Source organism: Sciurus carolinensis, chromosome 8 (assembly GCF_902686445.1).
Source record: "Sciurus carolinensis chromosome 8, mSciCar1.2, whole genome shotgun sequence".
NCBI classification, from domain to species: domain Eukaryota; kingdom Metazoa; phylum Chordata; class Mammalia; order Rodentia; family Sciuridae; genus Sciurus; species Sciurus carolinensis.
The window spans coordinates 37,716,220-37,730,494 of NC_062220.1; the positions used below are offsets into that span (position 1 = coordinate 37,716,220).

Below are 14,275 nucleotides of genomic sequence, written 5' to 3' on the forward strand. Positions count from 1 at the left end.
CCTGAGAATTGATTCCACACTCTCTCAAATATAACTTTTCATAAGCCAAGTCCTTTAAAAATACAACATTTCATATATTTCTCAGACTACATGTCAAATCAGTCTCATGCAAACATAATACTCTTACTACTTTCTTAGAGCAAGGTGTTGAGAGGGAAAAAATTTAATATATCTGTGCGACATCTACATTAATGCAATGGTGGAATATTGAAACTGCTTTTATCTGCCATATTTCTCAAATGAAAGCGGCAGCTAATTTTTATGGTAGTTAAACTGTGAACCCTGCTCACAATCTTGCCTATATGGATATGCCCCTTTGGTATTATTAAGGCAGTAGTCTTTATTCCACATCTTAGACTTTAAAAGTTGCTATGGATATAAGAAGCCTATCATGTGGTCATGTCTACACCGTAAAATCTTTCCAAAGTGTGCAGCAAATTCTTGATAGAATTCACAGGCCTTTCAAGAAATTACAGTAAAATTTCCTGGCATTTCCAAGGCATACTATAGAGGCGACTCTGTTCTAGCTAGGCTCCCAAAGACACTGGAAACGACATGACAGTCGTTTCTGAGTGAGTTTGCAACAGTCTGCCTGTTGTTTGCATCTCCTGCTGTATGTATTATAATAACTTTGTACCTCAAACACAAGGAAAGCATAAATTTTACTATTTGAACAAAGGCTATAATTCAGCATTTTGAGACAAATACCACAAAGAGTTCAGCTAAATCTTTCAGAGAAGTTTACCATTAGCAGCAAAAGGGCTGCAGATAAGTAACTTCTCATGTGAATATATTTAAGTGGCTTGGAAAGGGATTATGTTTTAAATATCCTTATACTTTTATGTAAATTGAGTGTGCTAGAATCCTTGCTGTGATGCTGATAAACTCCTTGTATCACCCACAGTCAACAATATCTTTTCTTTAGCTGTCCTGATTAAATGAATGACATTCACTATTGGTAAATCCCCCACAGAGTAACTTGAGCTCACATGTGCCTAGCCACAATACCAGTAATGACATGATCCTGAGGGGATTTGAAACCCTACCTCAACAAATTTATTTCTGTTTTTCAACGTATATTCAAAGCAATATTTTGGCATTGTAATGTGATTCTTGACAGGGCTAAGGTAAATTCATCATGCTAAACTGAAATGTTTCTGGCAGATGTCTACTCCATAACAATCAAATTGTGTGTACTGTAATACATGATAACTACAGTGCTACTTCTAGTTGTAAAACTTACAAGTCTGATACTTTATTAATGCACACCTGCAATGTAAATATAATAATAGGTTATCCCTCCATTTTTTTTTTATTTAAGAAAACTTTTTGAAGCCAGTTTACCAACTTAAAAACAATGGGACAACTTTAATGAATATAGAAATATATATAACTTTTTTTTTAACTACAAAGATATTCAGGCATTTTGATACTTTTCAAAATTGTATGCCTATTGAAATTTAAGAAAGCATAAAATTGAAATATTTTCTATTATTAATTATTAACTTTCTTCCCTGTGGAAAAAGCCATTTGTCTCAGGTGACTGTTTCATTAAAGAAATTATTGAAATGCCAACAGTAAGCATAAATTTTTTTTAAATCATGTTTGTGATAACTTCTGCCTAAATATCTTCATTTGTATACTTTGGTACAATTTATCATATTTTAGGTCTAAAATTTAAAATATGTTTTGCTTGAAAAAAAATGTAGTCCAAATGAATGACAACTTCTTGACTTCCTAATAAATGGAAAACCACAGCATGTGACTTCTATTCTATGATATGCTCCCTCAAAACCAAACACTGGTGGAAACCAGACACAAAGACTTTTAGGAATCAGGCAGATTTATACTTTCACATTATGGTGTGGATTTCCATTGGCTTCCCTCCCATGCTTTCAATAATTATTTCAAAATAAATATTTGCAAGAACAAATAAAAGTCTTCAGCTTCTATGTGATGATCCAATTGCCAGATGCAAATAGAACTTCTGCCCAGGGATCAGCATTCCGATTGCCTCCAAGTCAGCTTCTCCCATTAGGGACAGAAAGGAACCCAAGTGGCTGGGCTTTTGCCCTGGTGGTTCCCGTATTATTCTTAGTAATATTCTCTAAAGGCCTCCTTGAAATTCATTGACATTTTCAATGTGAATTTAAATATTTACATTTGAAATAATTATTTTTTTAAAAAAACAATTTCATTACATGAGCCTCTTGGATATCTTTATGAAAATAAAATAGTTAAAAGAGATTTGTGTCATTTTATCACATAATATGTGATGCGCAGCACTGGAAGCAAATTATACAATCTCTTGGGGACCGTAAATACCCTCCTGGACTAATGCAAAAATTGAAGCATGCCCAGTGGAAGATTTGAATCGGGTTGTGCAAAAAAACAAAGGTTGGCCAGAATGTAACTTTAGAAATTTTACTTACTAATTTCAGAACTGCTGGAGGCAAACAGAAAAGATTGAGTCATATAGTACCTAAGACTTATGACTGAAACTTGATATAGTCATTAAGCCAGTTACAAAATTACTCATTTAGCTGATCAATTAGCAACCAAGAAATAGTTAGTGATTTGTTGGTTTAGTTAAAAAAGGTCAAGTCAGAGGGTGTCTATAACCCTGTAAATTTTTTTTCCTCCCTTCATTATTATGCTTGTCTCCTCCTATGTGGTCCCTAGTACTACCTATCCCATTATTGACCCATCTGCATATATTTGTTAATTAATTCATTTAAAGATCAACAAACATGTACTTGAACGTCTCTCATACCAGGCACTCCATATATCTTTTGTCCATGTCTCCCTGTTTCTTGCCTTCCTTTCACTTCTGCCTGCTCCACACCACTCTCACCCATTCTGGCTTGCATGTAGTAGTAGCAGACTAGTTCTGGGGGTATTTTATAAGAAGTTCATCCACCTGAAGACATATACTACTCTTGCCACCATCTAAATTCAAGAAGAAATTATGATGAAGTTCTCTAATACTAGTAAAACTGCTTATAAGGCACTTTCAAAGCTAATGTCATGATTAAGAAAAACAAGACATTTGTGGCTTGAAACCTAAATGTTCTTTAAAAATCCTATGAACTTGACTTTTATTTAATGTTTGTATTGTTGCTTTTGTCTGCAAACACTAGCCACATTTACCATGTCCATTCACCTGGGACATCTTTCATTTGTCTTCCAGAAATGTGTTCCACTCAGTTCCCTCTGCCCCATCTATCCTTAGCCAATGGCTTAGCTCATGCCCTCACCATGTTTTGCATATATGTTATGGTTTAGATGTGGTGTCCCCAAAAAGCTCATGTGTGAGACAATGCAAGAAAGTTTGGAGGAGAAATGATTGTGCTATAGCCTTAATATAATCAGTGAAGTAATCCCTGATGGGATAACTGAGTGCTAACTGGGAGCAGGTGTGGTGTGGCTAGAGGAAGTAGTTCACTGGGGACGTGACTTTGGGGTATATATTTTGTATCTGGAGAGTGAAGTCTCTCTGCTTTCTGAACATCATGTTAGCGGCTTGCTTCTGCCATACTCTTCCGCCATGATGTTCAGCCTCAACTCAAGCCTCAAGGAATGGAGACTGCTGTTTATGTATTGAGACCTCTGAAATTGTGAGCCCCTAAATAAACCTTTAATTTTCTACAGTTGTTCTGGTTGGGTCCTTTCATCACAGTAGCAAAAGAACTGACTAAAACAACATGTAAATGAATGCACCATCTTTTCACTGACTATCTACATTCATTCTTCCTCCCCTCCAGTCCATTATTCATACTTCTGCCCCAATGAAATATAAATTTGCTCTCACCATGTCCTTTACTATGGTCTTCAAAGACTTTGTACTCCCTGTGGAGCAGTAGAGGAGCCTTCAGCAAGACATTGAAGCAAGACATTGACTCAGTTCTGTCTCTTCTCATCCACCCTTGCTCTCCATCCATTCCCAAACCACTGCAACTTCACAACGTAACAATGTTTACTTTCTCTAAATTCCAGTTTGCATGCTTCCTCTTCTTCCTGACTCTCCAAGGGAATCTTATCACCTGTCTCATCACAGTTATGCCTCTCTCTGTTCTAATCTAATTGTGCCAAAGTAATGATTATTCTCTCTCTTGAAACTGAGACCTTGGACTCAAATGTCATGGTTACTCACACCACAGGGTCCATCACAAAGGTGACCAGTAGATTCTTCTTGGCTAACTGGGTGAATATTTGAGGCATCAAGTAAACTGTTACAGGTTTACTAACTTGGGGTTTAATTGATGCCTATGGCTTGATACAGACCAGGTTTACCTTAACAGTGTTTGTCATTAAAGGCATGCAGATGTCATATTGTTTCATTACCACTGGTTACTATTATACAGGAACCATAATAGGACATTTCTGTGGAAATTAATTTCCAGCCTAGGGTTTCTGTTGTGGGTCTGATTGTGTTGATGAATATATTGAGTCATCTCAGGTTGTAGGGAACAAAGGAAAACTTCATCACCTCTGAGGATCCCACATCTTTCTATGCAAACTCAGTCATAATCTCTGAATCTTTCATAGTAATGAACGCTTTTTATTTTCCTCTCCTATTCCAGCTTGTTATGGTGTCAAATAATTTCAAGGGAGTTGGCGGGGGGGGGGGGGTCACTGAAACAAAATCATTGAGGAAATTTTCTGGAGTGTCTAATGTAGTTCTTGCTATATTTTATTTGACTAACTGTCCATATTAAAATGACACAGACATCCAAGAGACCTGCAGTATTTACATTGTTTTGATAAATCTTAGAAATGCACAATAATAAGATTGGATTCAGACAACCTGTGCATTTGCACACACAGAAACTCACTCTTCTTTACTACCTCATTAGTCAGAAAACTGGCAGGAAACAGATGGCTCATTCCAAGGGCTTAATTGAAGGGAGTTTAATAAAAGAGACTGTTTGCAGAAGAACAATCAGTTGTAAGGAAACCAACAAGGGAGTCTGAAGTGTCAGGAACTAGCAACAGTGGGAAACCATTACTTGCTCAAGCCCGAATGGGCAGGGGAGAGAGCAGGGGCTGTGGGAGCGGAACCACCACAGAGGAACCCCATATTTGGAAGAACAGGGCAACTGTTAAACCACTACAGAGCAGTGAGGGGACCACAAGCAGGGTGGGAATTTATACCTTGACCTCTGTTCTCTCCCACCCTCTGAGTTCCCTCCAGTGCCCACCATCAAGCAAAGCCCACTGAAAATCAGAAAGCAAAGCATAGGAAAGGTGATGGAGGCAGGAAACAGATCTAGAAGCAAGTGGTGAATGAGTAGCATGTTGTCTTATAAAGAATTAAAGGCTATTAGTGATAAATAGTAACATATTGTGGTTTGACTGAGTTTGGGATCAATGCATATAAAGAGAGATAGGGAGCAAAAATAGCTGTTGATTTTCAGTCTTCCTCAGGATCCAAGCCAGGATACCCATTCTAGGTATGAAAGAATCAAAAGAAGAAATAAGGAGGGCAAGATTTCATATTCCTGTGTCCCAACTCCTGCTTCAAGTAGAACAGTTGTGATTAAACCAATTTGGTATATCAAGAAATACATAAGAATTCTTGAGAAATGGACCTACCTGAAGGAAAGATCCAGGAATAGAAATTGGGTTTCCTAGTTCTATTAATAACTAACAATGTTGCTTTAGTAAGTAAATAATTTGTCCCAGTTTTTTCATCTGTAAAATGGAAGTGAGAAGTATATCCTAGAAGAGTCATGGTGTTTGTGAAGATCAAATAAGAAAATGGATATGGATCCCTTTTGAAAAGTTAAACAAGCTCTACAAATGTCAGGCCCTATCACTTTTGGATGTTATCTTATAAAGCTTATCCCTGGGTATATGCTTGCCAATCATCACATCCTCTCTTTTTGACTATCTTTCCTCTACACATGGAGCATTTCAGTCAACTTCAACTTAAACATCACATACAAAGGAAAGATAAGCAGTAAGAAAATCCAAATGCGTTGGCAACACCACTGCATGTTAAAAAGAAAGAAGTAGATTCAGGTTGAACTTCATTTTCGTGGTGCATAACTCCCCTTTCCATAGGTCCTATTAACTTCAAAGGGAGCTCTGTGCATGTAAATGATTATATTTATTGGATGCGCCAACTCCTTCTTATCCTCCGGGCACAATTAGAAATATCATAGAAAAATGAATGTCAGAGACTTGGATCCATATTTGATATTCTATGGGAAATTTCCCATAGTTACAGATGTTAAAAATCCTGCCCAATGGTCCCGCTATGAATTTGTAGCATTTCCTCTTCTATATTCTTGGAATTAATCTTTTTTCTGATTTTGGAATATTCTTCTTTTATTAAAGGAAAAATATTCTCTGTAAGTCTAGTAAACTAGTGTTAAAATCTAGGTTTGGTATAGTAATAAAAGGCTAGACTATATAACCTCTCTCTTTCAAGGAACTGTTAGTACTTTCCTGAGATTATCTCATTAATACTTACAACAACCCTGTTCCTACATCAAGTTCGCTCAGGGAACTGCTATTAGAAACAGTATCTAGGAACTAAATTCGTGGATGCTCATTTTATTATATCTACTAAACCACACTGTAATTTCAGGATTCATTGTAAATTCAGGTCATTATCAATATTCTTTTTAGGTAGCTAGATTTCTCCAGTTGAAATTTCCACAGTTGATGAAAGCATGTGGTAGGTATACAGAGTCATAAACTTTTATAACAATTTGTTGTTTGTTCAGTTGGTACTAACAATAGCAAACAACTATCACCACTCTGTGCTGTTAGTATGTATGAAGACCCTCCAAGTGTTAGACATGGCACCTCAGCAATAGTGTGTGTGTGGCGTGTGTGTGTGTGTGTGTGTGTGTGTGTATATAGATCCATCTAACAGGGCATGTTAACCCTTTAACTGTACATTTTTTGAAGTGACAATATGGGGCAAAAAGAAGAAAATCACAAATTAAGTATTTAGCATTATTATGAGAGAGATGTTAAAATTAAAAGTTAAAAACCTTCATTGGATATGTACCAACATGCAATAGAAGATTTAAAAGATACAGATACTTTTAATAATGTTGCGATAAGCAATTTAAAAACTTCATTCTAACTAGTATTATAAACAAATAAAACCAAACCAAAGTAATTTGGATCTATTTTTAATTATTTGTAGGAGGTAAATGAGTAAGGTAGTCTAATTTCGGTAAATATTTGTAGAGCAAAACAAACCAAAGTATATATATACCAATCAAATTTCTAGTGAAAATGTGTGTAAGTAGGTTTATTTTGAAAGGAAAAGTCCTACTCCCAGTGTCATAACCAATTAAATTCTCCAGGTAAGGACCCCATTTGCATAGTGAGCAGAACCCACAAGTGGGAATTTTAATGGGTACACCACCTGAGTACAGTAATTGAGAGTGACACAACTTGAACTAGTTTTGTGCTTACCCCACTGAAAATTCTACTCATATTATTTTTAATGTCAAGCTACAAGTCAAATTTCAAGATGATGGATTTGTTCTTTTTTAAGCACCGAGTTTGAATAAAAGAAATGCTTTAATTCGGTTATGCATTGCATATCTTTGCTTTAACTAATCTGTAGTTCCGATTCTCACCATTGCTTCATTTTCTTCAGTGATTGGAATTTAATTTTATTCATTAATTTGTGAATAATTAGATAAAAAAATAATGTCCTCAGCAACTAAATTGCTTTTGGATTGCAATTTAATGTACTTTTACCGGAATATGTGTTATAGTTAAGCAGACATAATAGTTTACTAAAATGTAATTGTGTAAATATGTCCAATTATTCTTTCTGATGATCTAACAAAGTCTAATATGTAGTCTTTAGTATTTCACTCTTCCTTCACCTCAACACCAATAAAACAGTTTCTGCAGAGCTGATCAGAGATGCCTTGTCATCTGAAGGTGTTACTTTTAAAAGATATTCTCCTTATCTCTCAGGCACTATTCATGTTCTTAAAAGAATCGTGCATCCTGATTGAGGGAGCATCTGATGTCCACATTAAATTATATAATAAAGGTGATTTCAAAACTCTAAGAGTCAGTCACACATGATGAACAGTGCTTTCTAGGTTTTGAGGTGACATTTCAAAACTTCTTTTGTTTCACTCTAAGATTGCTTGCGATACTGTTTGTAGGTGTTTGACACCACTCCACCACATCTGTAATTGGCATAGCATCCAGCAGACAGGCTCTGTACATCTTTACGCTGCAACCTACCAAGTTAAGAAATGTATTGGTTCAATATAAAACAGCAGGCTGTTTTTAGACATAGTTACTAGTGCACAAGCTTTAATATGGCTTGGCTTCATCCTATAATGAGATCTTTTGGTTCCCTGCTCAACAGGCTTTTATTCCTTTGCAAAAGGCTATGAACTATGTCAAGTGGATCAGCTGCTTTTGTACACCCTCTTTCTTGGCTTTGGAATGCAATTCCTTTGCTTCTACCCCTTTATGCATCAGACAGAACTTAAGAACCTTTTCGGTTTTTCAAGCTAGACAGAATTTGTTTGAATTTGCTTTTCACCATTTTCTTAATAATTACATTTTCAACTAAACCTCACAAAAAGACCTGCCTGCAAGTGAGCACCTAATTGCAGAGCTATTCTTTGTCTTTAACACAGATATCTATACCCCATGTTGGCAGTGTGTCAAAAGACAGTTTCCTAAAGTGATTTCTTCACAGTCACCTCACAACTAAATTAATGACTCTCTTTTAGCAAGCCCTAACTGGGATGAAGTGAAGGATCTAAGGTATAAATAATGGACAAACAAACAATAGAACCAGAACTACTAGTCACAGTTCAATGGGAAGGCAGGAAACTACTTATACTGACATTTGGCTGCTTAAGAACTACTATGCTTGTGGCCCTAGTGGAAAATGTCATGCTCTGTCCCAGCTAGATGGAAAATAGGGTGGTGCAGATTTCAGCTTGACTAGAGACTACATTCCAGGTGGGGCTTAGTCATGGCTTTGCTTATAATACCTTTCACCTCCTGATTGCCTATTGCCTTCCTTAAAATCTGATCATATTTTGAATTGCAGTCTTTTAAAGTAAAGGGAGCAGTCAGTGTTCTTTGGGATTTTGCAATGAAAAAATATATGGTGAATTCAGTTACCCCACATTAGGGCTGCATCACAATGTTATGTCTTCTCCAGGACCCAGTCTATCTTAAACAAAACTGCTAAAAGTAATCTTAACCAAGAGAACAACAGTAGGTGACTATTGGTGCTAACAGGATTTTTTTTGTGGGGGATTGGGGGAGCCAAATTTCTGTCTTGGGTTGAAACTTACCTGGGGCTCTGTGACTTCCTTTAGGGGCCTACTAGTAAACCAAGCAGAGAAAACACTCACTGTAAATTTATTGGTTACAGGGGCACACAGAAAAGAAGGGTGAAAGGACTTCTTTGAAACATGCAAGCCTTGATGAAGAACACAAACAGTAAGAGTGGCATAAGCCCTATCCAAAGATGAACCAGTGTTTAAAACAAATAGTATGCTCCACTGCATTGGTATAAATGGAAGAGAAAAATGGGCATTACAGTACTTGATGAAATTTTATTTTGCCTCTCAGATTAGATGCATCATGCAGCAACTATATAGCTTACAAATCACAAGTGATTAGATGGACCATAAAGGTCTTGAATAATTTGAAAAATAAACTTATTAATAAATAAGTTATTCATTAAGAAGATGGGTAAACCTAAGCATTTAACTAGTATTCAAGAAGGCAAGTTACAGAGTCCCTGGACTCTAATCACAGTTATGTTAGGCAGTAACGTTTAATGTTTATAACATCAGAATCTTGGGCACTTATAGTGTTTATATGGATGAAGAATGAAAAGTTATTACATAAGATTGCCTTGGTTACTCCTTGAACTGCTCAGAAAACACTGTCTTCTCAGGTGAGGAAAATGGATATAGCTGATATGCTGTAAGAATACACAAAAAAATTATGATTGTGCTAAATAAAAAGCCTTCTCCTAATATACTATTTTGTCTTAGTTAAATACTATCTCTAAAACATTTTTAAAAATCATGCCACTAAAAATCCTAGATGGAAATACTCTTGATGGCTTATTATTCTGTGAAATTCATAAATCTAACACCCAATTTCATAAATCTATTGAATATCTTAATTTGCTATTCAATCTCAGCATCTATTAAAAAATTCCTTAATTTTATAGGTTGAGATACAATTTCTAAAGTAGACAAATAATATCAATCTACTAAAAAAGTACAAATTTTTGTTTTTGATGTGAATTTTGAAAAGAGCACTAGTTTGATATTGTATATCTAACTATGACTTGCATTATAAAATGTTCTATATCTTCCATGGTTCATTTATGGGCATGAATCATGTGATTTACATAGGGAGATGAGGCAGTCTTCTGAAAGGGATGTAACAAGATAAAGAGAAGCTTCGGGCTTAAATTATAATTGAATTCATTCAAATATAAACCAATTAATACATCAATTAGATATGAAAGTATGCTAAAGAACAATAAAGAAATCTTTTTTTTAAATTTTAAAATATTATATTCAGGATAGTACAGGTCCAGTTTAAAAATGCTTAAGTTTCCACATTTAAAAAGAGACCAATCTATAACTGTAAGTTACAGCACTTAGTCATGATAGTCATACAATTAAACAAAACATTTTACATACAGAAATTCTAAAATATATTGAAACTATTTTCACATTTTCCTGCTATTCTTTTTTTTTCTCTTTTTTTCTTTTTACTTATACAAGATAATTTATGGAATGACTGCCTGGAGTAGAGAACTGAGAGAAAGTTCTACACATACAGGTAGGAAAATAAAATTTTGGTATCCATTCATGTTCTCTGTTACAGAGAAATCTTTTTTTTTCTTTTTTTTTTTTTTTTCTTTTTTTTGTGGTGCTGAGGATTGAACCCAGGGCCTTGTGCTTATGAGGCAAGCGCTCTACCAACTGAGCTATAATCCCCAGTCCGAGAAACATTATTTTAAATTTGCTAATATTCCATCACAAATAGTAGCAGGATATAGTTAAATTTCAGACAAACCACTCACTTGAAAAATTTTACAGGATAAAAATAAAATATTCCAACAATTCCAGATCATTAAGAGGCTTTATATATCTATAAACAGATGCTATTCTTACATCCTAATATATAAGCCTAAGTTAATTTGGGTATATGTAAATATTCAGATTCTGATTATATTTGATGTAACAAATGAAAGACATTCTTTAGAAAAGGAAGAAGACGAAGACAGCTATTTACTAGAATTGTATCTAAACTCCCCAAATTTAAAGGGTGTGTGTGTGTGTGTGTGTGTGTGTATGTAAATAGTACTAAAAAGAAGAGTTTGCTAATGTATTTTTAAGCCCTTTAATAATAAAATAATTAGAAATTAGGTTTCATCTCAAAGGAAAACCATAGATGACATTTCTGAGCTTCAGGTTAAAAAACTCCCTCCTAAGTCCTAGGTTTGCTGAAGCTTTCCTAAAAAATATGCTTTTGTTGTTACTATCAATTTGATATTCAATCAGAAGGACTGATGATAACTATTATTCCCAAAGTACACTGTCCAAAACTTCCACAAGGAATTATATTGAATTAAACCAAACTACAAGTTTGGCGAGATCAACTCACAGGAAAGCACATAGTATGAAAATTCACTCTCCCTCTCATCTGTACCATTCTTGGTCCTCTGAGTCAATAACTGCATAGTGGGTCTGGCAATGGACTTACTTCTTTATACTTAGGGATCCTTATAACTTGCCATATTGCCTTAAATTAACTTAAAACTTTAATCCTGAAATTTGATTACAGTAGTTATCTGTCCAGGTTCCTCTCACATTGGAAAGAATGATTTTGCATCTAAGATTTACTGTTTGTGAAATATAAAACTGGTTAAGAAATAAATTGAAATAGATAACACCCTCCCTGCAAAAGATATAAGGCTCTTAAAACAAAAGAAAGCCTTTGAAGAAATCAATGTCAGCAGGTTGACATTTTTAAAAATCTCCTAATTTAAATGAAATTAGTTCAAGTGTTCTATTTTTTTTGTAAAATATTGCTATTTTAATAAGGTATTGTTTTTATCAAAATTTTACCATAACATTTAAATTTTGTGTAAGAAAACGTATACTTTTAGTTCATTTAAATTTTATAGTTTGAAAAAAGCTATATTCCTACAACTAAGAAGAAAGTGCTAACAGCATTTTTATTTTAAATGATTAAGGGCACACAGTTCAGACTATCCACCTAAAACTTTGTCCTCAATCAAAATAATTCATTCAAGTAGCAGAAGAATTCCTCATCTAGAGTCCTCCTCAAATTCCACATCCTCCCTGAAGCCTGGCTCGATCTTCTGGTAAGTTCTTTCCTGTTTATTCCTATGGCCTTTTGCATTTTCTCTCTTATAATCCCCTCTTCAGTACACCTTTTGGTATGACTCATTTCCTATAGATCTTTTTCCTCTGCTATACTGCACATCGCTGTGGATGAGAGTGGAATACCATCCGCCTTGTGAGGTCCAGATGAAAGTAGCCACAGCCAGCACTGGACATCCAAAGAACAAGTGGGGCCAGGGACCCAAGCCTGGAAGTCAATAGGTATTGTGCCGGTGTGTCTCCCAACATTTACTATAAAGTAAAGAATGCTTACTTTTAACCTCTAAAGAATAAACATAAAAAATAAGTGGTCCGGTTTAAACACCCACTGAGAATTAATATATTGAAGCAATATGCTCCCTAGAATGGTTAGAAGAAACAGAAAAATTGACAAAAACAAGGAGACATTTAACATATATGTCTGTGTTTCTTAAACTGTCCCTCTTTTCTGGTAACATTGAGAATTTTCAAAAACTAGTTAAAGTAGTTAGAATTTCACATATTAAACATGTGGATTTGGTGAGAGATAAGGCCTTTCAGAGATTACTTAAAATAAGGAGTTAACAGTGTAAGTACTGAGCTGTTTCATGAGAATCTTACCATGTGCTTTCCTTCCCCCTCAAAAGAAAAGTTTAAAAAGTTTTCCAGTTTTAGCACAAACAAAAGATAAATATTTAGGAAGGAAAACAAATTCCACAGCATTCCATACAGATTTCCAAACAGTCCGACGATTCACAACAGGCATCCATGATGCCACAATCCATGTCGCAAGGGCAGTTACAGTCCTCCCCCATTTCATCGCCACAGCAGCAGCAGCAGGCTTCCGAGGTGCAGATGCCACACGAAGCTTGTCCCAGGACAATGTTGCAGAGGGTCAGGAATTCACAGAACAAGCACGCCAGGATGCAGTGGACGCAGCAATCTTCAATTTCAGTCATGAAGAGACCACATAGTGGGAAAAAGAAGGAACACAAAATAGACCTGTCACGAACAGACTGAATAAGAATCCGTCACAGTCACAATGCAAATGACATGTGGCCCTTGACGTTTCTTGTGATCTGGAAGCTCACAGAGGGGCTTTAAGTTAAATTCTAGATGAGTGTTCTTCAGACATGGATTCTGATGAGGAAACAACAGCAGTAAGAACAAAAACCTTGTAGTGGTATGTACGTGTGCGTCACGTGTGTTGGATTATTACCATGACACACTGGGCAATGGCCGTTGGTCCTACCTACCACTTCTCTACCCTTCTTCACCATTGTCCCACAGCCTGTTGCTCTATAGAACACTAGGATGAAACAGTTCCAAGACACGAAGTATAAGTTTCCTTCGACTGCTCCACATAGATGCTTCAAAATTAGAAATGAAACTGGGCATGGTGGCATAGGCCTATAATTCCGGAAACTTGGGAGGCTGAGGCAGGAGCATTGCAAGTTTGAGACCAGCCTCCACAATTTAGGAAGGCCCTACACAACTTAGATAGGACCTGTCCCAAAATTAAAAAAAAAAAAATGGACTAGGAATATGGCTCAGTGGGTGGTAGAGCATCCCTGGATTAAATAAATACCTAGTACCAAAAAGAAGGGGCGGGAATATGAAATATTGGTTGTGTTATTAAATAATAATTCAATCATTAAACCAGAATCCATTAGCCTGGATTAACATGTTTTACTTTCCAACAGACTCAACTCACAGCTTCAAATTTTTTTTTTATTACAAATGAATTTGAAGAAAAATAGTGAGAGTCTGTAGTCGGGTCCAACCATTGTTACTGGAATAGTTCTATTTCTAACAAAGGGATGCATAAGTATGAATAATGATACAGTAACCCCTCTTTCCCACCAAGTGCTTCATAACTCCGTGATTTCCTGATGCCT

The 14,275-nt window shown here is 35.7% G+C and overlaps 1 protein-coding gene across 1 annotated transcript in view; it reads right to left on the reverse strand.

Moving 5' to 3' along the window:
• Positions 1 to 10,719: 10,719 nt before the first annotated feature.
• The window catches only part of Mdfic (MyoD family inhibitor domain containing), an 82,987-nt gene continuing 79,431 nt past the window's right edge, over positions 10,720 to 14,275 (reverse strand). Inside the window, 1 exon segment of the mRNA XM_053743436.1 lies at positions 10,720 to 13,320. Within this exon segment, the coding sequence (XP_053599411.1) occupies positions 13,073 to 13,320 (248 nt within the window). The 3' untranslated portion in view covers positions 10,720 to 13,072.